General features: G+C 39.0%; 1 protein-coding gene and 2 long non-coding RNA genes across 7 annotated transcripts in view; 1 reads left to right on the top strand and 2 right to left on the bottom strand.

The window, feature by feature from the left end:
* The window catches only part of DACH2 (dachshund family transcription factor 2), a 314,600-nt gene extending 310,667 nt beyond the window's left edge, over positions 1 to 3,933 (top strand). For 2 of the 4 annotated variants that reach the window (XM_069811523.1, XM_069811522.1), the window contains exon 12: positions 3,050 to 3,933. In XM_069811523.1, coding sequence (XP_069667624.1) covers positions 3,050 to 3,087 — 38 coding nt within the window. In that variant the 3' untranslated portion in view covers positions 3,088 to 3,933. Of the gene's footprint in view, positions 1 to 671; positions 1,466 to 3,049 lie in introns of those variants that run through there. The other 2 variants (XM_069811521.1, XM_069811520.1) reach the window with 1 other exon arrangement.
* On the bottom strand, positions 1,247 to 7,498 carry LOC138690751 (uncharacterized). Its single transcript, XR_011329528.1, has 3 exons — positions 6,976 to 7,498; positions 5,630 to 5,783; positions 1,247 to 1,360 (listed from the first exon to the last, which is right to left on the bottom strand). It is a non-coding gene; the product is annotated as an uncharacterized lncRNA (long non-coding RNA).
* Positions 7,499 to 7,949: 451 nt separating this feature from the next.
* LOC138690661 (uncharacterized) lies at positions 7,950 to 24,625 on the bottom strand. Of its 2 annotated transcripts, XR_011329420.1 has the most exons (4): positions 24,364 to 24,625; positions 19,689 to 19,723; positions 11,640 to 11,720; positions 7,950 to 8,277 (listed from the first exon to the last, which is right to left on the bottom strand). It is a non-coding gene; the product is annotated as an uncharacterized lncRNA (long non-coding RNA). The 2 variants fall into 2 exon arrangements; XR_011329419.1 differs by lacking the exon at positions 19,689 to 19,723 and having other exon boundaries at positions 7,951 to 8,277.
* Between the last annotated feature and the right edge of the window lie 1,445 nt (positions 24,626 to 26,070).

Here is a 26,070-nt window from a genome sequence, read left to right as displayed (position 1 = left end):
CCTTTCTAAATGTCTTGCTTATTAAGCCAGTCATGCATTTCACTGTAGGTTGTAAAGCAGTATAACATGCACAAGGGGCTCATAAGCATATTTTAGTGTTAGGGAATATCATTTATACAGTTTTTATATTGTCAATATTACCCCCAGAGAATGAGATTAGGCTTTAAACTACTGTAAATCTACGCTTTTGCTCACCTTTGTATAATTTCATTTTTTAATAGAATGAAGCCCACATAAATGAATATTTGATTAAGGGATAAACCTAATAAAAGAATACATTTATTGCACACAGATTTATTCAAATCTTTGCTATATAATACAGTAAAACGCTGTAAAATGGTGTGTAGCTTGCAGTCAGCTACACTGAGGGGATGGTGAATATTCTTCAGAAAGATGAATTTGACAACATCGCATTGTCTTTCACATATAAGTGGTAGCACAGATGCTCCTAACACTTTAATTCCTCATAGGTGGTTGCTGTATGACGTTGTTAATACCATGGAGTTAAGTTTATTGCACAGCAACAAAAAAGTATTTTAATTCCTGGAGAATAATTGAGAGCTTTATAAAAAAGGAAATATTTAACTGTGCACTTTCTGTTTACTGATCAATAATATCTCCTGGGTGGCTGCACTGTGCTTGAGCTTTGGCATTTACTTTCTCTCTTACAGGTATTCCAGATACCTCCGTTGAGCTTCCCTTGAGAAATAAAGGGAGCAGGAAGGAAAAATTGAAACGCGTTTCAAAGTTTAAAGAAGTCAGTCCCTCACCCCACAGTACCCTTGATGACCACCTCTTACCTTAGTTTGAAAAATAATTTTTAAAATACAATAAAAATACCAAGAATTAAAGAAACTGACATTACTGATCCTTACTGATCCCATCTTTGACAAATCAACTCTTCCCTTGAATGCACATCCAGATTCCTCCCCTCCTCTCTGCAGACAGAGCCCATGTCACCAAATGCAGCACCGTAAATGTGCGCGCGTTTGTGGTCTCCGTCTTACTGTCTTTGTCTGTACAAATACCAAACATGTAGCAGAAGACGGAGCCCACCCCCGGCGGCCATTTCCGTAGCAAGTTACATACCTGATTTCTGCTGACTTCCCTTGGTATTACAGGGACTAACTGACCGAGCGCATCCGTAACTCCCACGCGGTGTAGGTGGTCAGGCAGGAAGATCCCTTTGTACGCGTGGGCGCTGAGCCCAGGCCCTCACGGAGAGGAGACGTGCGGGCCTGAGCCGCCCAGGACGCGTAACGCTTTGGCTGCCGCTGTGCAGAACGCAGAACTGGTGTGTTACTGGCTCGCGAGAAGCACGCTGTGGCAGAATTTCAGTCTTTTGGACTGCCTGTAAAGACTATTGCTATGATTTTTGGAGGGCAGGCATGCCGACCCGCAGATTCTGTCAGTGGCTATCTTTTTTTAGAAGTACAACTTTTTAGTATAGGCTAGAGCACCTACAGCCTGCCATGGGAAGAAGTCATGTGCAACTTCCTAATAGCCAAAAGGAGAAAAGCAAAAAAAAAAAAAAGAACCAAACAAAACCCACAGTGTTCAATATTTGTATTTCTGCTTACGCCCTCCCCAGGCTTTAGTATTTGCCCCACTGAGTTTAAGACAATAATTTTAATCGGCCAAAGGCCTGAAACTAATTTTAGTCACTTCTTCAGAGGTTCCCATGCTCCCAAACGTTCCTCCGGAGATGTTATGTCCCTGGCTCTTCCGATCTTTATTCTTGTTTACATCCAAAATACATACTAAATCATCTCTGTTTGGAGAGTCTGAGCCTCCTTAAAACCATGAAACATTCAATTACTAATTAGCTGTTTCCTGTTTCTAATGAAGTGAACATGTCAGATTTGGATTAAAATTCAGCTACTGCTCTCCTCTGTTTATGGTTCCAGATGTTTTTGTTTTATCTAGGAGGTTACTTTGACAGCTACTGCTAAATGATAAATCACTCATATTATAGCTGAAATGCATTTTGAAATTGAAATGTGGCAAACTTTGAGATTGCTCCAAGGATCAGTGTCAGTTAGCAGGTCAATACTTGTTCTTTCCTTATGAGTGTTCGGTATTGGCATATGTAAAACAGTAATGGGATAGATGTCAACATTATACAAAATGCTTCTCAATATTATCATTTTGCTATCATCTTCAAGATCAGTAGTTGCGGGTTTAGCTGGGTGGATTCATGATTCATTGTATAATGAACAAGAATATGGATTCTTGTTAGCTTTAGTTTCTGTGGGTGTTGTAATATTTATTTTTCCTCTGGGCTTAAAGGAGTTGCTTAATGAGAAAAATCACAGTTCATAGGTACTATAACTAGGAATATTTTTATGACGGAAATAAGTGGCTTTCTACTTGCTTCCCTAAATAAAGAAAAACAATTTTTAAAAAAAATGTGGTGGTTTCTGAATGAAAGAGCAGTTTTCCAAGAACAGATATTGATTTACTTCTATTACATTCTTTAATGCAGTGCAATTTTGTTTTAACACACTGTTCCCTAGAAGGTTTTGTGCATGTAATAATGGTATGTTGTAAAGCTGATGCCATGTTACTCCGTCTGTCTTACGGAGGCATGCAATACAACACAGGCTGCCTTCTGGAAAAAAAAAAGAAGGAAAATGAGTGTTCAATTAAAAAGCAAATGCAGTAAAGGAAGAAAATCCAAATGAAAGTATTTATAGCCTCTACTCAGCAGATGCTGGCTGGCAAGCACCATTGGAAAGAGGGCTGGTGGGTTTTTAGCCCAGCGGAGTGCCCCCACCTGTCCCACCGGGTTAGAAGGCGCTCAGTGCGCTGAGCCCGGCTCGTGTCTCTGCATAATGGTCCCTCTCGAGGGCTTCGTCATCCCGTGCCTCCTTCTCCTGTGCAAACCATACCCACGTGGAGGATAGTTGATATCACTTGTACCTCTGATAACTTGGCCCGAGAAAAACAAAGTCCACAAACAAATAAGGAAACCCACCTAAGTTTCAGTTAATTCTAAATCATGTAACTGTGTAATTGACCTTTCTTCTTCTCCTTTTTTTTCCTCCAGAAAACAGAACATACATCAAACCTACTATTATGTACTGAAGAAAACACCTATTGTTGAAAAATGTATAATGACCACTATTTGAAGACTATATAGTTCATGAAAAACGTCCCTTCCAACCTTTGATGCCTTCAGTACTGTGTGAAGAACAGGATTTGTAGCATGAAACTTGAAGGACAATTTCAAGCAATTTACTGTTGCTGCATCGAAAACTGCCGTATTAAGAAATATTGAGACTTTTTACAAGCTTACCATACCAAACCAAGCCTGTTGCAACAGATCATTTTTAGGTCCCCGGAGATAGAAAGGAGTTTTAGTATTTTTAAGCACATACAGGAATTATTCCCCCTTCCCTCCCCAAAAAGAACTTTTTTTTTTTTTTTTCCTAAGGAGGTAGCTATTACTGTATAGCAATGGCACAATGATTTTAAGCCACAAAGGTCCTCACTGGCTGTACATCATACAAGTCCAGTTTATCACTGAAACTGTTCAACATGGAGCTGTTTCGATTGTGTTTATAAATTAAGCTTTGTTTACTGAAGCAGATACTCGATATATATTACGTTTTAAAAAGAAATGTGTGTACATTTTTTAAAAGAATGATGTAAAAATTGTCCTTTCATTAGATGACCAATTCAAAAGTGTGAGCTAAACCCTAATAGCTGACGTAATATGAGGATTATAATTGATGCTTTTTTTTATGCTCAGTTCAGCTTGGCTTTTGGTCTTTTAAGATGAAAAAATGAATATGCAGTAGAGTGTTAGATAATGGAAACTTTTAAGTATGGTTTCTCTGTTGTACCATATTAAGTTAAAGTACACATTCTTTGTTAAAAATGTTCTTGCTAAAAATACAGTATTAAAAATTTTTTGTTTGACTTTGGAAATCTTTTAAGATTTTTTTTTGACTGTGAATTCCCATAGTTACTGTACTAATGCAAAACAATATTTTGCACTATTAAAAATACTTGAAGAAATTACTTAATAAAGGGGTGGGTTGGTATTAAACATTTTTCTAATTATTGTATGTTCCAAATTCTGAACTTTGCAAGTGAAACATTCCTTTCTCAAAATATGTGACTAAAAGCTGGTTTGAGTCAAGTGGAATTAAGTAATCACCTGTTAGCTCTTTACTTTCATTCATGGGTCAAAGGCACAGTGCTTATTTACTTATCAACTCATGTTTATATAAGCATACTTATGTTTACACACACACATACCCTGAATGAAATCACTGTCACTTAAAAAAACTTTACATGCATCTGTGGGGATTATATTTCCTATGGTTATGTATACTACTATCTATACATGTACAGCGTTCAAAATTTCTTTTATTTTCATCACTAGATTTTTTTTTCTGGTTAAGAGACTTTTGCAAACTTACAAGGTGTAGCTTCAAACTGTGCTCTGTAATACAGCAGAATAGAATAATCTGATTTTTTTGTTCCTGAAAGAAATCTTACCTTAACCAAGTGTCAGTTCAAGAAAACGTGTTGGCCTCTGTTTACAGGTGATCAGTCTAATTATCAGAGTAGTCTTCCAATGTACAAACATGGTTTATTCCATATTATTTTTATAGCAAGCATTCTAATAACTGCATTAATCACACTGCCACTGATCAAACAATCAAATATTGGCTGATAGAAAGAAACGGGAGCATTGGGAATTGTGAGTCCTTCCACACTCTTAATAAAAGCTCATGTGTGAGTAAAACTGCAGCACTTGAACTTAAATTCTACCTTTGACTATTTATTAATTTTAGTTGCTATTCCATTGGGAGTCTCTGAAATGAGGGTTGGACCTTATATCTAAATCTTATTTTTAAAAAGGACTTGAAACAGTCCTGCAGCATTTCTGACTGATTGACCAAACTCTGGTATCACTCCTATGAATTGCAGATTTTGAAGAGAGCTCTTTGATGAGTTACCCAGTATCATGTGTTTTTTAGAAAGACTTAAAGTAATGAAATATTTCAGTCTTTGAAATGGTAGCATTTTTGCATTTTTCTTTAGTCTCCATAAAGGCTATTTTAGCACTTTTTTCCTCAATGGCTGATCTACATTTCTTAAGGCTGCATTGATACTGGGTTGATGAGCACATCATTGATTTTTAATTTGCCCTTCCCAGAATAGTTTTACATGTCAAAGTACTGGCAAACAAGATTTAGGAAACTGATAAACTTCAGAGACTGAATCTGTCCTTAAGCCCTCACTAGGTAGCTCCTGAGAAATACGGACAAATCAAGAGCCTGAGGTTTTTATGTGTCAGCTCAGCCTAAGGTGCACACTTGTAACTAACACTTTCTGTCACAGAAACATGTTGAAGCCAGAACAAGCAACAGGTTTGGCCAATTGCAACTCAATAGTTCATATAAAAGCACAGATTTTTATTTTTATTTTTTTTTCATTTTACTTCCTATCCTCCTCTTAGTAATATTCCAAATGACACCTTCCTGCATAGGGATCTGGCTATGGATTACACTGACCCAAAAACGAGTACGTCATCGTTTCTGACTGCCGCAGTATGAAATGTGGGACGGTGATCGTACAGCCGAGGAGCCGTTTCCCACCAGGCAACACTCACCTACTGCAGCGCTGCGGTTCGGAGTACGTCCTTCGCCTGCCCGACACACAGGCGGTCGGGGATTAGGGCTGACACCGCACGTGTTTTTTTCTTTTTTCCCTCCATGCAGCATAAAAAGCCTCAGTGTAGACTTTGTCTAGTTCAGGCACTGCAACTGAGCACAAAAGGCAAGAAAATAAGGAAATTGCTTTCTTGTCGTATTTTCTAGGTCTCTTGTCATTCAAAGGCAAAGGAGATGGGATTGTTTACTCGGAGAAGACAAGTCTAAGGGAAGAATTAATTGTCTTTCCTACGTAAAAGCAAGCTATAAAGACCAGGAAAGTAACCTTCCCTGTCCTCTGGGGTTCCATGTCCAGCACAGGTCAGTGCGCGCTGCTTTGAGAAAGCTGCGTAACCCCATGATCTCATTCCTGCCTGGTGGTACAGCACAGCAAACACAGGCAATGTTGAGGTTTTTTTTTTTAATTTGTCATGGACGCAATTCACATTCAGCTACAGTTATCACCTTCCTTGGTTATCTGGTCTTTTAAACAGTGGAACAATCTCAGCAGGAGAGCTTTGGAGAACCCGTAGCCTTCAGCCCAGGGATAGAGCAGGGCAGGAGGCAATTCAGCCTTCACCGTGCTCCTCCTCATTTGAGGCAGGGAGCTTAACAGCCCCAGCTGGCTACAGTGCTGGTAGCCCAAGAGGGACATCACCTCTTTGAGGTTTTGGCTTTGGGAGTTTGGGGTTTTTTCTTTTTTTCAAATAAAAATGCCTGAGAGCAGCAGGACTTTGGCTGTGCCCACGTCCTCAGCACCTCCTAAAAGTGGCGGAGCAGAGGGACGCTGAAACCCCATTCTGATGCAGCGTACGGGCTGCCCGGAGCTTGGCTGGGGATGGGGGTTTGCAGGCTGGAGAGGGGGACACACTGTCGAGGTTGGGGTGCAGCACCCACAGCCCCTCTGCATCTGCTCCTGTGACGGCTCCGCTTTCCTACAAAGCATCTCCTCATTTGTAAATTGCCTTTGAAATGGCATTATGCCACTGAAGTTGGTGTTAGCTGGACACAAGGTGATCTTGGCTAAATGCAGGCAAGTTAATGGACGATGTATTTCAGCAATTTTATGAATCTTGTGTAATGCAGACTGCTATCATAATAAACTCTAACAGAATCAATAGTGACCAATCTCAATTTAAAATCTGGATCTATAGTAATACACAGCGAGAACACTATCCTTTAGAAATGCATGGCTGTGCATTAAAAGCTGAACGCTGGTTTAAGTAATTGCTATCTACAAGTAAGTGGCCCATTAATATATTTATTTACAGAATATTTTTGGTAACATGACAAAATGTGGGCTAACCTGAATTGTTACGAATTTCCTTCATGGCCTCAGCTGATCTCCACAACTGCTCCTGTGCCTGCGTGTCTGCGCGCATGTGCACAGCCTTAGCCCTAAACTACAAGCGTGGTAATTCACAGCCTTGGCTGAGGATCTGTTACCTTTGGCAGCAATACTGATATAAAGACTTGCCACTTTCCCGCTGCTTCTTCCTGCTGCGGTACCGCAGCATCCTGCCTGCGCTGCTGTTCCTTGCTGGGGTGAGGAGGGAGGGAGAGGGAAAGGAATTTACAGAGGGTTTTTTAAAGCCGGGTCATGTGCTATCGTCATTTGTTATACATACTACGAATGTTTAGGCACTAGTAAAATCACTATTAATAAACATTTTGACTTTAGTTCTGTCTGCAAATAAGGGCGTCTGATGATCTGAAGCTGGGATGGAAGGGGAGAAAAAAGTATTTTTTTAAATGATGAATTTATAGATGAATTATGAATTACTACAGTTTTATATTTGTACATCAAAGAAATCAATTGAAATAAGTCAATTCAGTGTCCTCACAGCACAAATGCTGCAGCTTGTTCCCTTTCCATTAGACCGTCATCCATTTCTGCTTCTGTTGGCCAGCTTACACTGGCAGCTTAATAGAGCATCCTTCGCATGAACGTTGGAGTGTGGTAATCTAAGGTAGGGGAAAAAATTCTTTTTGGAGCTCATTTTTTAAAATAAAGAAGAACTCCCATTATTCTGCATTCCAGAGTGAAAATGTATGCACTGCTTTTTCAAAAAATGACATTGAAATGTGTCTTCACTGAGCAGTAGATCCCTTTCACCATCTATCAGTTCTTTGCTTTGGCTGCCTACAAGAGGGGTTAGTTGTGGGAAAAGGGCAAGTTTTTGCTGTCCTTAAAATGTCATTGCTCACCTTCATGCTCTCTCAAAGCTATGAGAAGTGCCATAGCTTCCCAATACGTATTCTGTGGCTAGCATATCTGCCTGACTAACTACAGATCTTTCCTCTAAGAGCAATCCAGCTCTGTGCCAACACAGCTGGGACAGCCTCCATGTTCAAGGTCATTATCTTCAAAAACAACAATCATCTCAGATGGGTTAGGCCATATACATACCTTCTGCTCCTGGTAACAGAGCAAATGCCCAATATTCTGGAATAAATTTTGGCCAGTTGGAGGGATGGCGGAGACGAAACAGCCAGAGAAGTGGCAAGTTCATATTGAACTATACAAAATTGGCCCATCTCTAATTAATCATTGTGTGCTTCAGTCAGCCAGCAGTGAGACAGATGTATGTATTTTTCACAAGAAAGTCTGAAATAAGAGAATGGGTAGAAACTTAGTCATTTGGAATTGTTAGGTGAAGACATGGTTTCATCAGACTAAAGTTTGCATCACAATTCCTTCATAATAAACATTGCAATACAGTACATTTTCTATTAAGGTTATTAAGAGCGCTTTTGAAGTATACAGTCTTATGTCAACATTATGCATTAAGCAGTTGAGTGTCACAATATCACACGCACGTACGCACGGCACTGCACCAGGGTGCAGACACCTTTTGGACTGTGCCAGCAGCTGTCCTGCTGGAGAGGCAAAGAAGTGGTTGGGGTCATCGTACATTGACCCCTAACTCTGGAGGGCTAAATACAGGCACGGATTGCCTGCACAGTTCTCATTTTAGGATCTGGGCTTTGCCTGAAGCTTTAATCTTACTACCAAAAGGGCACATGCCTAAATGAATTGTCCTGCCCTTCCACCAAAGTGGCCAAATAGAAAGGAAAAACCATTGGCATTAAATGAAACACAATGAATTAGCTAAAAAGAGAAGAAAGAATAAGCAGGAATGAAAAATAAACTTTAATTCGCTCCAGTACCAGTAGGATTTGGCATTTAACTTTAATCATATGTTTCGCTCTGTATCAGGAAGAAATACCTGTTTCGTGTTTCCCCTGATGATTCCTGCCATTAGCTGAAAGTCTGTTTATTCCCAGAGCTGTGCTGCCATCAGTTGATGATGCTGGGGCACTTACAGAGATGTTTTGGCAGGAAAAATGCTTTATCATTCGTAACGTTATTATGAAACAATATTTTGCTTATAGAGGCAGTCCAAAGCAATTCCATATAAATTGCTGCATTCTCTCCCTTGGTGTCAATGGGGGGGGGGCGGGGAACCACATAAGTAAGTAAGAAAACAGACCCAAAAAAGCTAGTAACTTAAATAACAAGGAATAAACTCCCTATTGGACTTTCTTTTAATAGTTCTATAAAACTGGTGAAGACAGAAACGGTACTCAGAGATTTTTGGTGTCAGATCGGTGCTTTGCATTTTATGTGATCATTTACACCTGTGCAAAGTAAGTATCTGATAGCATTTGACAGCTGATTTATTAGCATTTGACACCTATATTACAATGTTGAAATGACTCTACAATGTGCAAAGCAGTGGAAAAACCACTGATTCCTTTCATGGCTTTTCCCTGGTAGTTTAATTCTGAGATTCCATTCCAAAGGAAAAAATGAATTCCTCACACCCTGATTGTAATTCTTTATTTCTTCTAGCATGTATTATGTTCAGCTCATACTGACTTGGAAAAAAAAAAAAGAGGGAAAAGAGAAAAGCAGTTGTGTTTAATTCGCAGACCTGATTCATAGACGCTGGCTCTGAAACCAAATCAAAACCAGGCCACGCTCATAATACTGCAAGGAGTCACAGAAAAATGAGAAGTCTGCTATCGTGATGAGAAACACTGCAGGACTAAGACTCTTGATTTGTAACAGAGCTGGTAAGTAAATTGCATATTTTTGATAGTTAATAGTTTTTCAAATAAACAGAAATTTTCACCAAATGAAAGTTCTGTTTTCACTGAAATTATTTTTGGCTTCTTCAAAGCAAACTCTCAAGAAACTCCAAAGCCATGGTATTTCTTTTTTCACTGTTTTGAAGACAGGCAGTAACAGACTCTGTTCAGAATCTGTATAAGAAAGGGGTTGATCCGTTTAATACTTTCTGGACTATGGTGGACTTCTCAGTTTTAGAATTATTAAAATAGTTGCACCCAGTGGAAAAAAAAAATCAATATGTCAGCAATATCACCTATGTGCATAAAAAGTTACTGGAGCTCTGAGTTTACAAAAAGGATAAAAGACCCTTCCCCACCCCAGGAAATCAAGCCCAACAAGAAGGATCATGAACACAGGAAAAAGATAGTCTAAATTACACTATACAATTTGTCAAGTATGCAATTATTTGAAATGCCATTGCCAATGTTATGTGTTGACAGGATGTGATATCTTAATGAAAATAATAATACTGTTTGCTCATCTGGTGCCAGCCCAATTTCAAAAAGAAAAGCCTCTCAGATCTCACACATCACAGTAGCTTTTCCAGCTAAAATAATGTGGTAGCTAGTGTAGCATGAATAAGTTAAGTATCTGTGAAGTTCATGGACTGGTGAAGAGGGAGGACCAATTTGCCAAGCTCTGAATTACTGACAGACTGAATGACCCATGTCTAGTCTTGTCACGTTACTTTACATTACACATTGTAACACAATCCAGCGGAACATAACCTGGAAAAAAATTACTTCAGCGCTAGATTGCAAGATTTTCAAGGTTAGAAGGGTTTGATTGTCACGGGGCCCACATTTTCTAGATCAATTATAGTGGCCTTTTGCTGGCACCTATTGATAAGGGGAAGAAAGCAGCTGTTAGCTTTACCATCACTCAGAATTAAACTCTCCCATATTTACCAGTGTCTGTCTTTTGGTCTACACGACTTACAAAGAAATCAAAGCTCCTAATGCTCATTGCAACTGCCCTTTTCTGTGTTCAAGACACTGGTTTTACTTACAGTTCCTCGCTCGGAGCAGCATACCTAGCCAATTTTCATGAAAGGAAAGAGGGGGTCGTAAATGTAAGTTAAAGGACAACAAAATTATTTATTTTGAAGCAAGAAAAAAAAGCAGGTTAGTTTTACTTCCTCGGCATGACAGCTATATCTGACATATATAAGAAAGAGAGAATAAAATAAGGAGAGAGAAAGAAACAACTCCAAACATTTATTTTATGTATTTTGTACCCAATAAGGGTAGCAAGGGGAAATAATTAAAAGTATCATTTGCTCAGTCTCAGGGAAGGATTGATTTCCAATGATAGTCGTTCCAGTATAGTGCACCCCGATACATAAGATTTTACTTATTTTATGGCTGTGATTTAGAAACAGAGAACTGACCAGGAGTTACTACTGATGGGATCTATCTGCTTAGGCATTTTGAAAACTGAAGAATGAAAGATAATGAAGATAACATCAGCTGCTGCAAATGGGCTCTGATTATTTTTTACTTAAGTTTTATTAAGAATTTGAACATGACAGCCCTTCCTGATGAACACATCCACAGCTCATTAGCGTCAATAAGAGTTATGCTTATATGGCAGAGAGAGCAGATCTTTTAGTTGTGTATGTCCGGAGTGTGACACACAGCCTCGAGTTCTGTGGCTTACTCAAACAATGACAAGTTAATGAGGATTTACTTTGTGCACTGTATTTCTATAAAAGTAATTTTTTAAATAGCATAATGGATTAATATTTACTTGACAGCCTTTGCATCATTTATTCCCTGGTTTCTACCTTACAGTCTTGTAAGACAAAAAGATGGAAATAAATATTTACTCACTCTTCATGCATGCAGTTTACTCCATCTGAATATATGGAACTGTAGCCAGCTCTATGCACTGTGTTGCCTTTCAGCTAGATGCTATAAAGAAAGGAAATTAATTGTTGTTAAACTTAGGTATGTGGTAAAAAGCAAAAACAAAGTTAGTGCTGACTCCTGTCCCCATTTTACTACAAGCGCTCCCTCCCACCCCTGTCTCCTCTGCCTGTGGCAGGGGGGGGTGTATGTGTATATGTGTGTGTAAAAATAAGATTACCTCAAGCTCATTACTGTCCACTGACAGGGTCCTGCTGTAAAAACTTTTGATGAATAGTCAGCATCTAATTCCTGAGTAATAAAAAAAACCTAAGTTGCTTGCAATCATTATTCCAAATGGAAAAATTAATTGTAAATAACTGGAAGTCAATTAAGGCTGGGTTCTGCCGGGTAATGCAAATCTTTTATAGTTTTGTTTCAGTTAACTGCCTCATTAATGATTTATAGATGTGTATACAGCTGTGGGAACCATAGCATTATCTAATGCACTCAGAGAATAATTACATATGAAAAGAACTATGCAGCTCAAGGGAAAAACTCAGAAATTACTTACTGCCTTAACTTCAACCATATTAAGATGCAAAGTATTTAGAAACTGACTGTGATGTTTTATCATATTCTTGACGTTTTATATTTTTAAAAAGGGAAGAAATAATTCTTTCTAAAAAATATTTGTATACATCAGTATTAAACAGTACACAAAAATTAAGATGTCTCAAACTGAGAATGTAAGGCATTTATTTATTATTTAAAAGCCTGTTATAAAACATTCCCATTCCCTTTGTGCATCTGCTATACAGGAAAAAAAGACACTTCTACAGTTAAACAATTCATGGGCATATGCATATATCTCCCTGATTTACATAGAGCTACAAGTAATTTTGGAAAGACTTCAGGAGTAATTTTCCTTATATACAAATACATCGGTATTTGTTCTTTGGTGACACCATTGTTTGACGTTTGAGGGATTTTTTTTGTAAAGTATTCTTTTCACTCCTGAAACTTATTTCACTTCTGATAAGGCAGCAAACCTAAAGTTTTCACAATTTGCTACTTCTTATTTCTTATAAATTCTAATCCAGTGATAAACTGCGGTTGGACATTTGGAAGCGCCACAGAGGATCCTTTGCTTGTAAGCCTGATTTTCTTATTACTTAGAGCTGAGGAGGTCAAGGTCTTTCTCACCAAAATCAGGCATTTGACACCCAGAACCTTCCCTGAAATTTTGAATACAGTTGGCTCTGTAACACTGTGGATCCTCAGTCCAAAGCTTCTGGCATTGCTATGAGCAAATTTTCTGTTGCATGTCTGTGGGAACAGGCCAGAAAAGCAGCGCGATCTCACCCTCCGTGCTCTGCCTCCCAAAAGCATCTTCCAACTTCAGGCCTGAAGGAAATCATCATCCCGTGCTTTTGTCCATAAAGTGACTGCGGGAAAATAAGGGTGACTGTGGTCAGCTGCCGTTGGTTTGATCTGTTTCTGGCTCCCACTTTGTCTACGACCTGGTTGCTTTTATGTTCCTTTGAGTTTCCCAGCTCCATATCTAGCCTGCCTTTCACCCCGTCCCTCAATGAGTCTGGCTCTTCGTGGGTATTTCTCCCAGTGGTGCTGGCAATCAAGTTTCCTCATGCCTTGCTACCACTCTAAAGCATCCTCGCAGCCACCTCTTTCCACATTACTGACAGAGCACACCTCCCAGAAGTTTCTTCTTCTTCTTGCTCCTCCTTCACCACATTCTTCAGGACTCTGCTCCCACCTCTTTCCTCTGGCCCAATACTCTTGATTTGTTCACTCAGTCAGACATGATGCAGGCTGCCAGTGCTCCTTCTTACATGTTGCGTGATTTAGGGCAAGTACCTTTTTTGCCTTATATTTAGTAATATTAAAATCCTGGACCAGTTATCTATTTGAACTATAAATGGCCAGAGGGAGACAAATGAAATTATTTTTCATTTTGTCTACAGATGCTTAGACTTTTACATAAAACCTACAACTAACCTGTATCACTTACTCGTTTCACAAATAATGTCAGCATGTTTCACCAGCTAGGAAAAAAAGAAATCAGCCTGCTATCCTTTTGGGGGGAGGTGGGGTGGGGAAAGCACACCAGAAACTCATTCCATGGTTTCACAGCAGCACTAAAACACAAATGCTGCTTGGCCACCAGACTGCTGCTTCTAGCCAACTGGGCTGTAGGATTAAATGGAGCACAGGAATGTTCGGTATCCCACTTGCTGTTTTAAAGAGCTTGTTCCATATAGAGGGATGCTCAGATGAAAATTCACAAGTTTTGTCTTTGCAGAAAATCTGTGGCATCTTTTGCATGCCTTTTAAAGAAAGGTTTACATGTTTATAATTATGCTTATATGTTTCTGCTATCACTGAAGAAAATTAATTATTATAGATTTTATTGACTCATAGAATAAGTCAGGTTGATGAGGTCTCAAGAGGTCATCTATTCCTAACTCCTGCTCAAAGACTTATGCATCTACATCAGTGACCATGTGTGAAATGAAACCGAAGTCAAAAGCATGGGAATAATTTATTTGGAGATTTCATTGCCAGAAAATAAAATAGAAATAGACAACTGAAATTGTCATAAAATATTTGTAACTCTGCAGTTGTGTCTTACGTGGTAATGAAACATTACATTAATCTACAAGAACAAATTAATGACTGCAAATCAAGTATCATTTAGCATTAGAAAAACCTACTTTTAATTCCAAGCTTTTGAAGTTGCACTGAATAATCTGCATAAGCAACAGCTAAATAAATCAAGACTCTGCAATCTGGAAAAGAAATGACCGAGCATTCATGAGACAGAGGTCCATATAATCATTAATGCCACAAAGCAAATGAGAAGAGAATGACTATTCAGCATTTAATACAAAAAATGAGGGCTATCAAATTAAAGTATCAGGTATCAGGGTAAAGCAATAGAAGGAAGCAGTCCTTTTTGTCAGACCTCAGCTAGAGAGCTATTGCTGTGGTGTTAGCTTACATCTGATCAAAGAGTGATTCCACAAATTCAGGCAAGACAAAAAAAAAAACCCAAACCCAAAAGCTGTCGAGGGTGATTAAGCACACAGATACAGCTTTTGGCTTAAGACATCCTCACTGATGTCCTCATGGATTTCTAGGCACAGAAATGTAGAGCCTTGATGGATACTTAAGCCTACTCTTCCCTTGGCGTATTCCTGGGGAGAGCATGGGCTCGACGCCCTTTGGTTTGACACAGTATGGTCATTCTTATTTTCTGCTATCTCTGTTTGTACATATTATCTCAGTGCAACTACCACAGCTCTTTCCATTGCCTTCCTCAACAGTAGTCAGTAATCTTTATGGCACTTCTTAATTGCTCTTGGAAAATACGGTAAGGGAAAAAAATGAGGTAACATATTTGGCAAAACATCTTCTAATTAGCAAAATTGTTTAGTAACTGCTCTTGTTTAACTATAGTTTATCAGACATTGCAGTGTGAATTGAAAAGAGTTGAAGACATTTTTAATTCTGGTTTTAATATACTTTATAATCAAAAGGGTAAAATAAAGGTACATCACTATGATTTAATGTATGGTGGAAGACAGGCAGAAAAGCTTTCCAGTCCATATCTGCCAGCTATTAACCATGCATCTGTCAGATCTGAGTGTTTCATAAAGATTCTTGCTCAGAGACAAAAAAAGGCATGCAAATCAAATTTGCATCTTAGATCTTTTGCCCCTTAGAGAAAAACAGGAACACTGAATTATAAACTGGAAGTAATGTTTTATTGTGAATTCCCTTACCATCCGAAATTCAACTTAGAGTTGTGATTGCTATGCACAGTAACTCTGCCATTCTTTTTCTTTATGCTGTCCCATGCTCAGATTCTGTAGATCAGATGATATAAGAATAAACTAGAAGCCACAAACATTGTAGTGGCACAGGGAACATGGGAGGAATAGAAGAGACACATGAGACCTCACGGGACTCCCCATCCCACCAGTTGGCCAACAGAAGACACACAGTTCACGAGATGACAAACTCCTTCCTTTCGCAGGCACAGCTCACTTTCTCATCTGTTTTTTTTCCTAATCTCATAAGTTCTCATAACTGAAAAATCATGGCCAAGTAAGCATTTATTTTGTTTCCACCCTGCATTCTTCATTTGAAAGATCTGTAAATCAGACATGAAAGTCACTCACTCCAGGTTGAAGTCAGATGTTACGAAGGTTCAAGCTGGGAAAACAACAAAATAAATTCTGATCTATTATATTTACTAACATTCCAATTATGCCTTTCCATTTTATACAATTCTGGGGGAAGGCAGGGGGAAATGACACATATTTATCAATGTGGTATTACACTTTATTCTGCCTATATGCCTTTGGCAGTAACTTCAGAAGATGAATGCCAAACATAACCAGCTAATAACTCAAGGGCTATTATTCTGAGTTACAGACACCCTGAAGGGGAGCAGCCTCAGTGATCGTTTCTCCTCCTGGATCAGATTTTTGAAGCGTTCCAGTTGGATCAGTGTTTGCACAAGAAATGCTCCCCCTTAATTCTCTTGACTTCTGCTGGCTCTACCGTCCTTCCCGTGGGGTACAGAGAATACAACAAATGCAAGTAGTGAAGACTACTTGGATGGTTTGCAAAAATCCAAGCAGAGGATGAAAATTCAGAGGAGGCAGTACTCTTACTGAAACAGTTGCTGTACAGTAGCTATAATTTCCAGAAACAGGTGAAATTTAAAGTTTAGCCTTTTCACAGTTCTGTTATTGTTCATGTGGAAGTCTAAAAAACCAGTTGCATTTCTGGTCTCCAATTTCAGGCAACTAGCTATGAATAAACTGTAAGTGAGTTCAAGAAAGTTGATAAATACTATTAGGACTGATGTATGCAGGCACTGGCAAAGAACAAAGAAATGGCATAAAGATGGGCAGCTGGAGGAGCAAAGAAAATGTGTAGAGAAAAGAAGGAAAACGATGTGTTACGAAGTGGATATGGTTCATGACACAGTTACACCAAGCAGAGCTGGAAAATTTTAAAGCAGTGCTTAAAGTTCAGCTTTCCCTTGCTGTATGCCGATGCCTGCTTTGTGCTTGCAGCACTCTTTTTGGAAATCCATGCAGATTATCTCCTTTTAGAATCACTACCGCCTGGATGTTGGGACGCAGCCAGTCTGACAGCCAGCGACAAATTAAGACAATAACCAAACATTAGCTAAAAAAAAAAAATAAACCCAACTCTATTAAAATGCAAACATTTGTTTAAAAGTTATTATAGTAAGAGGCAGATGCAGGAAACCAAAACATACTACATCTTATAGCTACTCCTAACTGCTTTGTTAAAAATATTTACACACTTCTAACTGGAGAAAACTGTGGGAAATCAGGCTGTGAAAACCATGTACCAAAGCATATCTTTCCTGTGGTATATGTGAGAATTAAGACTGAGTCAGCTGACATATAGTTTAATATTGCTGCAGATTAAAATTAGCAGTGAATAAGACATATTTACTATAAACTAATAGATGAATAGTTTACCATTTCCTCATTGGAACGTTTTTCTCACATCAATATGCATTCATACACAGGTGAAAAAATATTTTGTGAACTGTAAATGTGATTAGCCCTTCAAATTACATTTGGTGCGGTTTTTAAATTGACCATGAGTACACGTGTACATGTGCGTGTGTGTGCCACATTTCTCATCATCACTGCACGGTTTGCCACTAGAATTTCATAAGCTCAAAGCAATACTGGGAAATTCATAAGCACTGTGACCTCATTTGAAGAGCACCTAAAAATGCACTTGCTTTTATTATTTGGCTATATACAATATAACCTTACATGTGATAGCTAATTTTGAAAACAATTTCATGTTTCTATGGATGGTGAAAAAAGTGCTATTTTGTCCTTAGAGCTGTTACTCTCTCTCAACATAATAATACAGAAACCAGTAGCAGAGAGACAACACTAATAATGTGTACTTTAACCATAATAATTCCACAGTCCTTACTTATGCTATAAAGGTGATGCATATAGATTTTTATAGTTGTACTGGTATAAAAAATACTGGTATAGTCTAAGATTTTAAATGCATCAAGCTATAAAGCTATAACAGAAAGTACCAGGATAAAAAAGATAATTTGGGACAGCTGGGAAGAATTTGATGCTATTAATTGTAAAAAAAAAATCAGTAAATCCAAGTTTTAATGGCAATTCTTTTCATATGGGCTCTAAAAGCATCTGAAATGTCACAACTGACAACTTTTCACAGTGAAGAATCATAGAATCATAGAATGGTTTGGGTTGGAAGGGACCTTAAAGATCTTCTATTCCAACCCCCCTGCCCTGGGCAGGGACACCTTCCGCCAGACCAGGTTGCTCCAAGCCCCATCCAACCCGGCCTTGAACACTGCCAGGGATGGGGCAGCCAGAGCTTCACTGGGCAACCTGTTCCACTGTCTCACCACCCCCACAGTAAACAACTTTCTCCTGATATCTAACCTAAATGTACCCTCTTTCAGTTTAAAACCATTACCCCTTGTCCTATCACTACATGCCCTGGTAAAAAGTCCCTCCCCATCTTGCCTGTAGGCCCCCTTTGAGTACTGGCAGGCTGCTATAAGGTTTCCCCAGAGCCTTCTCTCCTCCAGGCTGAACAACCTCAAGTCTTCCAGCCTGTCCTCACAGGAGAGGTGCTCCAGCCCTCTGACCATCTTCGTGGCCCTCCCCTGGACCCACTCAAGCAGGTCCATGTCTTTCTTACGCTGGGAGCCCCAGAGCTGAACAGAATACTCCAGCTGGGGTCTCATGAAAGCAGAATAGAGGGGGAGAATCACCTCCCTCAACCTGCTAGCCAAGCTTCTTTTGATGCAGCTGAGGATGCGATGAGCTTTCTGGGCTGCAAGCACACTTTGCTGGCTGATTTTCAGTTTTTCATCCACCTATACCCCCAAAGTCCTTCTCCGCAGAGCTGCTCTCCATCCACTCATCGCCCAGCCTGTATTTGTGCTTGGGACCGCCCTGACCCACGCGCAGGACCTTGCGCTTGGCCTTGTTGAACTTCATGAGGTTTGCATGGGCCCACCTCTCAAGCCTGTCCAGGTCCCTCTGGTGTGGGATTCACCCACACATAATGTGTAATTTTAAACTTCAGTTCGAAAGCTAGGTGTTTCACTAGTTGGCACGGCACTGCTAATATTCTTTGTAAAGCTGGACTAGGTTGATCGCCTTAGAAAACTATTCTTATCTACACACAAAACATGTATTTTAAATGCTCTGCAAACTCTAATCCATCTGAGCGCTGAAGTATGTACAATGAAGAGGCCTGTGGGTCTATCCAAAACAAAAGCATAAGCATATGTATAAGCCTGTGTTGTATTAGAACCTACATTTTTGGGGAATTAATGAAGCACAGATATATAAAAATGTGTAAACATAAAAAAGCTCTAGGAAATGGCAAGATGCAACAGGAAAACCAAAAATGAACAGTGGGTAGATTGTGTAAATATACACCCCATGTTTAGAATGGCATGACAGCTAAAGGTTTTTCTGGACTGGGAGACAATGAAGTCAAATAAGGGGACCACAAACTTCACAGTGAAGGTGGAGAACAACACTCACTTAAATAGATTTTTTCAAGCCCTTTGGGTTTTATTTTCAGTGAAAGGCATTTGAGGTGCAGTGCCCAGAGTGAGAACGCCTGTCGGTGTCCCCATGCCCCGAAAATCCTCAGCACTTGTAATGAGACGATGACAATAGTCAGCGATAGCAAGCAATGACAGAAGTGCAGAATCCAAACCACTGTCATTTTAGTGTTTCATTGGGAAAATTTCACTGAATTAGGGCATATTTTTTTTGTCCTGCAGGCTGTAGACAGGGCATACACACATCTATTTACGGAATGGGAAAGGTGAAGCTTGTGTGGGATCTTCTGGGTTCTGCTGAGGCAAAACACTACGGGGGCTCAAGTGCTAAAGCATGACTGTGTCTATAGTCAAGCATTCAAAAGAGAAATGCTTACCCGGCTGTATCTGTCAGCCTTCCAGGGCCCAGAGACTAGATGAAAAAAATGGATAAAGATATTTTTAAAAAATCCCCTGGGACCATCTCCCGTATTTAATAAGGAAAAGCACCTTCTGTGCAGCCAATAAAAGTTGAGTCTCTCATGAAGATTTATACCATATTACACACTGAAATTCAATGTACAACGATACCCTTGTGTATGCAGTTGTCAGAATAATAATCTTTGTCTGTCTGATCAACTTATATTTTATGCCAACAACACAGCATTTAATATTACACAGTTTCAGAGGAAGAAAATATATTTATTCATGCAACAACTTGCCCAGTAGCTTAAACAGACAAAGTGAAAAAAAAATAGCTTGGAGTTTTTACATTAACTTATGATCCACGATACAGATTTCTATACAATTTTCGCAATTTTATGCAGCAATATAAACTATGATTCTTAATCTAGTTTGTGGAACTGTCTCAGTATTTTATACTGTCATGAGGAATAATACAGTTGGATATGACTGCTGAAGTTTGCTTTTGGCATTCTCCTGAAATGAGGAGACTAAAAATACAAATGGTAATCAACAGCTTTTTTCTATAGTCTGCATTACCATATTCTGTGCTGTGTTCTTAGGCTTTGTGTCTCAAAATATATATCAAGAAACACTTATAGAGGAGATATACATGGACTCCCCCCAACCAAAGTACTCCTTGTCAGAAATCAGTATCTCTTCAGTAGAGAAAGTCTACCCACAATATAGGACTTCTTCCAAATGATGTAATGCTCTGCCAGATGACAAAACTTAAGCAATATAGAAAAGCTCTGTTGTATGTAGATCCATTAAATCTATTCTTCTAGCAGCCTGTGCAGAAAACTGACAGACTTTGAATGATTTATTGTTACCTTTTTAAAGGCATCTACTTTTTACCTTATATTAATTTTTCTTTATATAACAATATCTGACAAAAAAGAAACCAGGGGACACACCACCCCTCCCCCCAAACAAGCTAATGAAAAGATTGTATGTAGGATTGGGAAGAGAAATAAAAGAGGACGGTTAGAAACGTATCTGTACCAAGGTGCACACTCATAAAACAAAAGTGCACCCTCATAAAAGAAAGGCATACTACAATCTTTTAACCATAGTACTTAAACTTCACTTAAAGTTAAGCTTACTATTGCAGAGGAAAAGGCAAATTGTTGTGAGAATGTAATAAAGTGGGTAGATTTCTTCACGGATGGTGGACTTATCAAAACCTTCAAATCCTCTGGTCAGGCTGCATGCCTTTAGGGAAGCATTGCCTGATAATCCATTGTTGGCTATTATTGAAACTTTTCCAAAATTATTTATTTGTTGCATCAAGACACAATTGAAGTTACTGCTTGCTCCATAACAGGATGTGATATCAGTGCCTAAAGCGACTGATTCCAACATACACACGTGCACGTGCACACACACTCACACAGATAATTTTTACATAGGAAGGAGTTACTGAAATTCATTAGCTAAGGATTGGCTGTAGCTCCAACGCATGGCAGGCTCGGACATTTTTTTTGCAACTGAGAAGAGGAAACAGCCATCTACTGTCATGTTAATTATTGTAACCTTCCTATTTAGTTTTCTGCAGACTAGTTTATGTGTAAGAATTCATACACCAAGTCCATTTATATGATATAAAATACACATTTAAATATGGAAATAGATACCACATGACAGAAATGTGTATGAGAAAAACACACCTACACTACAAGAGTAGAAAAAAGCTAAAGGAGGACACAGATTAAGTCCTGCTTTGTGATTTATAGGAATTTGTTTGCATAGAACACATTTGGAGTGCTTTGATCAGATTAACTATTCTATATAAAAGCAAACCAATGCTTGGAGCCTACATTATATTGTCCCATGGGGAAAAAAAAGTGAGTAACAAATGAGCTGGCCCCCAAAATAACTCCGATGTTCACGGATTGATAGTCTGAAATTGTTCCAGAGAGGTGAGAAAGAGCAAAGGAAAATCAAAGCATCAGAAAACAAATGCCTAAAAGCATAAGAGGGATCTTGCACAAGGCCAGCTTAACAAAGATCAGAGAAGTTATGCTGATTTACACCAGCCGAGGAGCTGGCCAGTATCTTTATGTTCTTGAAGCTCAGACTTTAGAAATATATTCAGTGAGTCATAGTCACTGTCTGAGAATTAGAAACGTAGATTGTGTTCGGAGTCCAAAAATAGATGTGATCTATTTTTGTTGGCAAAGGAAAAAAATAGCTCCCTTCTTCCTCCACCAGAAATCTTCAAACCAGATCCACATGATACAAATGGAACACTTTTAACCTGGAGAGGTTTTATCTATATCTCAGTCAAATGTACCTTTAAAATCTCTAAATACTGACTAACACACCAGATTAATTACTGTTACAATAGGATTATGACCTATAGTATTGTATACACACAAGATTTGAAGTTAAAATAAAAGATTGTAATTCTAATAAAAATAATAGATTCTTCACTGAAGAACATATGTCATTATTCAACAGCTATCATTACTTAAATATGCTTTTGTTTAGTGGCAGCTTAGTTCCACTGATGATCTTAAAAAAAAATGCAGATTTTTTTTCTGTTTACAATGTATTCTACACATTTTAATGATCTATTTAAAAGATTTTGTACATTCCTATTAGATTCCAAATATATACTGTGTAGTACACTGTGACACAAATATCTACATGCTGCAAATGCATTGCACATGAACATTTGTGCTTGTCTAACCAGGAACATTAAATTGAGCTACACAGATATGTGTCATGTATTCCCCTTGGATGGTTCAAGCATGCTGCAGCTACAGTAAAATATCACCCGCCACTATTGCTCCATGCTCCCAGTCCTACTCCTATGGAAGTGGAATGCTTCATATTTAATAAACATAATCAGTGTTTGCTATAGATAGGGAAGAGCCTCAACAAACAAAGCTTGATGTTTGTTTGTATTTAGACATAGGCTTTTGGGTTCACATTATTTGTATTCATTAGCCTGTTAAATATATTTGTCATATATTTGAGGATGGTGAATCTCACAACAGTCAAATTTTGCAGCTGGTGGAAAAGAAAATTCCCTTATACATCTAATACAGCCACATCTGGGGTTAAAATAGTGCAAATAAAGTTTTCCTGAGAGATTCCTTTATCCACTGGGAAAAATTTGGAAGATACCAAAGCATACCTTAAATATTCCAGCATTTCAGACCTCATACAGGGTCTCCTTTTATGATTAATAGATTTCACCTATTTTTCTTTTCATAAAACAGTTTGCTTATCCTAGCAGTATATACTGAAAAACTAGTTATATAAAATACAGAGATTTTATATTTAATGCAAAATGAAGTAGGTAAACCCAGCTATTTAAAATATTTTTGCAGGGGTTTTTTTTGCTATAAACCAAAACAGGTATCCCTGTTTCCTATTAATCTTTCTTGATGTATTCTATTCAGGGTGGCCAGCAAACTGATAAGATCTTTCCTTCAGATTTCAAAATTACTGAATCTGGAAATAGTTCTCATTTATCTCATGCACTGCTGAGAAAACAATCTCAAATCGTTGGTTCTACTGATGAAACTTCCTTAGCAACACAAGGGCTCCAGAATTATTTTTCAAACCTTGTCAATGCTTCCTGTGAGGTTTCCGTCACTGTCAACATCGAGCACTTTGCAGATGAGGGGGAAAAAAAGCCCAACCCAGCAAGCTGTGATAAATTAATAGAGGGTAAATTAATAGACTAAATGGAATTAATAGAAGCAGTGATAAATCTAATAGGGAAATTCCATAACAATAGTCCAGTGAATAACATTTCAGATTTACCAAGTCTTTTATCATTTAGATGAGAATCTACAGGGAAGTGACTATGTCCCAAAGGTGTTAAAAAAAGGCAGGAAACCTGAGCCCTTGCACCTGCGCCTTTCTCTGCAGCGTAACACACCGCAGCAGGGGCTCAGCAGGGACTGCACCCCGGGAACCGGCGCGGGAGGACCCTCGCGCGCCTTTTACTTTTGGAGCCTTGGCGTTAGACTGGGCATCCAGGCAGATGCGAGGCTGTGGCTCCTCTCCAGAGCAGGAGCTCCCGGAGCAGTGGAGAATTCTGCTCTGCGGAATCCTAGAGACCGGTCCCTCTGCCTTGCTGGCACTTTCAGACAGGACTTTTCAGCCATATTCTCTCATGGTATATTATATTTAGGCCACGGTTTAAACCTTTACCATATTCAGTTTATATTGATTAGGTCTCAAGAGTGCAGCTAGTCCCTTGAAGCAAGATTTCAGTATTTGCTGCTCAAGTCTGTAAAGTGTCAGCAGTGCAGGGATTTGGCTTTTAATGTAATTGGAATAGACTAGTTTAAAGCTTTATTTCAGGTATCTCCAGTCTCAGGTTGGAGAGTGCTTTCCGCTGTGAAGATTTTTTCTTTCCCTGACACAAACGTTCACCCTAGTTCTCAAATTCACCAGTACTCATCTGACACTTCACAAGTTGCCAAATGTCTACTCAAACACTAAAAAGCCCAATTTCTGCTGAGTTCTAAACTGTTAGAGGATAGCTGAAAATTAGCAGTAGCATGTCTAATCTAGGGCTGAGCAAAAGACACTGAACATTAACACTTTACTGACTGCTAAAAACTTGCTGAGAAGTGTGCTAGGTACCTTCTGCAGTGGTGCTCTTTGCTCTCCTGTGTCCTGAGAAGCAGTCACTGATGCCAGGATCATGCTAGGCAACAGGGAACACTGCTCCTGTCCTAACACTTTAAGAAATACCTGGAGGCAAAGGAAAGGCATCCTCTGTCACCAGCAGGTTGGATTTCACGGCAGAGAGTGAAGGCTGAAGGCAGCTCAGGCTTCTACTTCCAAAGCGCCTGCTGAGAGTGCCTTCCTCTGCTGTCCTGAGCTGCGTCCCTTGCTGCAGAGGTACAGCTGGGATAGCTCAGCTTTGTCAGCAAACTGCCCTGATTTCTCCCCCCCCCCCCAAATTCCTCAGCATTTTTTTAAAGCTAGTTTGATTCATTATCTGTTTTACAGAGTGACGGTCACACAAAACTATGTTGCACAAACTAAAGTGGATACGTGCCGTATGCATGAAGTGGCCAGGAAGGAAAGTAAATCACTGCTGATACTGTACGTGACAAACCACAATATTCTTAAACTATTTGCCTTCAACTTCAGATCTTCAACTACTCCTTGCCACCCGTCAGCCTAAGAATAGCTTTTTAAACTTTTAAGAATAGCTAAAGAACTCTTAAGAATAACTCTTGAGAATAGCTTCTTATTAGCTGTGTGCTCCTCTTTTGATCCGTTCTGCAGTGACTTCAGACAGACTATTTAAAGCCAAGGAGATTAAATTAGTAAGAACAAAATGGTAGATAAGATTCCAAATGCCTAACACTAAAACATCTATGGCACAAGAACATTGTTTAGCTATAAGCTGGAAACATGATACACAATGAAGTTAAATAGCATTCACATTATTTGGTTCAAGATCTTTCTCTAGAAAGTAGTGAAAAACTACATGGACTTCTCAGTGAAGAAAATGAAAGTTCATAAAGTTAATACATATCTATTAGTTGATATGTATATCATTAGGTAGAGCAAATTCACTTCGCCTTCTTGCCCCATCCCATCCAAGGGTTTTCTGAGACAGTTCTGAGGAAATGGTCTGCACTGCTTTCACCTTCAAATACAAGACTAAGAATTTCAAATGAATCTATTAATGTGACAACAGAAACCTCTATCACTTCTTGGATGGGCTCCAATAATAGGATACAGGGACACATGCTTTCAGCAGCTGGGAAACACCAGCAAATGCTAAATTCTGTAATGCATGTCCTCAGCAAAACAGGCTCAGTAGTATACTCAACCTGTCCTCCACTTTCTAATCTGTGTTTAAATAAGTTCTGTATCAGATTCAAAGGTTTGTCCCTTATCTTCAGACTACTTCCTAGTGTGGGTCCATGATGCCAGGAACATTGGTCAAAGCAGTAGATGTAATTGTCATCTCTGCTCCTCTGACACAGTGGCAGTTGAGCTTCTGCTGAACAACTAAAAATTGGCTGTACTGAGCCAGGTCCAAGGGAACAAACGCCTTTAGAAACTGAAGAGCACCGCAGATGATTGCACCACAGAATTCCAGGTTTACATTTCTTATGTATCACAGATACACATAACAATATGGATATTCATTAGACAAGATCCTGTCCCCTTGCCCCAATCTAAGTCGGCAATAAATCCTCTTCTTGAAACTTAAAGTTCAACTGCATGAGATCTCTCTGGATAAAGGACATAAGAAGAAATAGCGTATCAATCAGACGTGTTGTTCATATACCTGAGGATGCCATGATAAGATGGTTGCATGTAAGA

This window comes from Haliaeetus albicilla, chromosome 23 (genome assembly GCF_947461875.1).
Source record: "Haliaeetus albicilla chromosome 23, bHalAlb1.1, whole genome shotgun sequence".
Classification (NCBI taxonomy): Eukaryota; Metazoa; Chordata; class Aves; order Accipitriformes; family Accipitridae; genus Haliaeetus; species Haliaeetus albicilla.
Note: the sequence above shows the minus strand (reverse complement) of the source record. Positions and strands in the feature narration are given on the sequence as shown.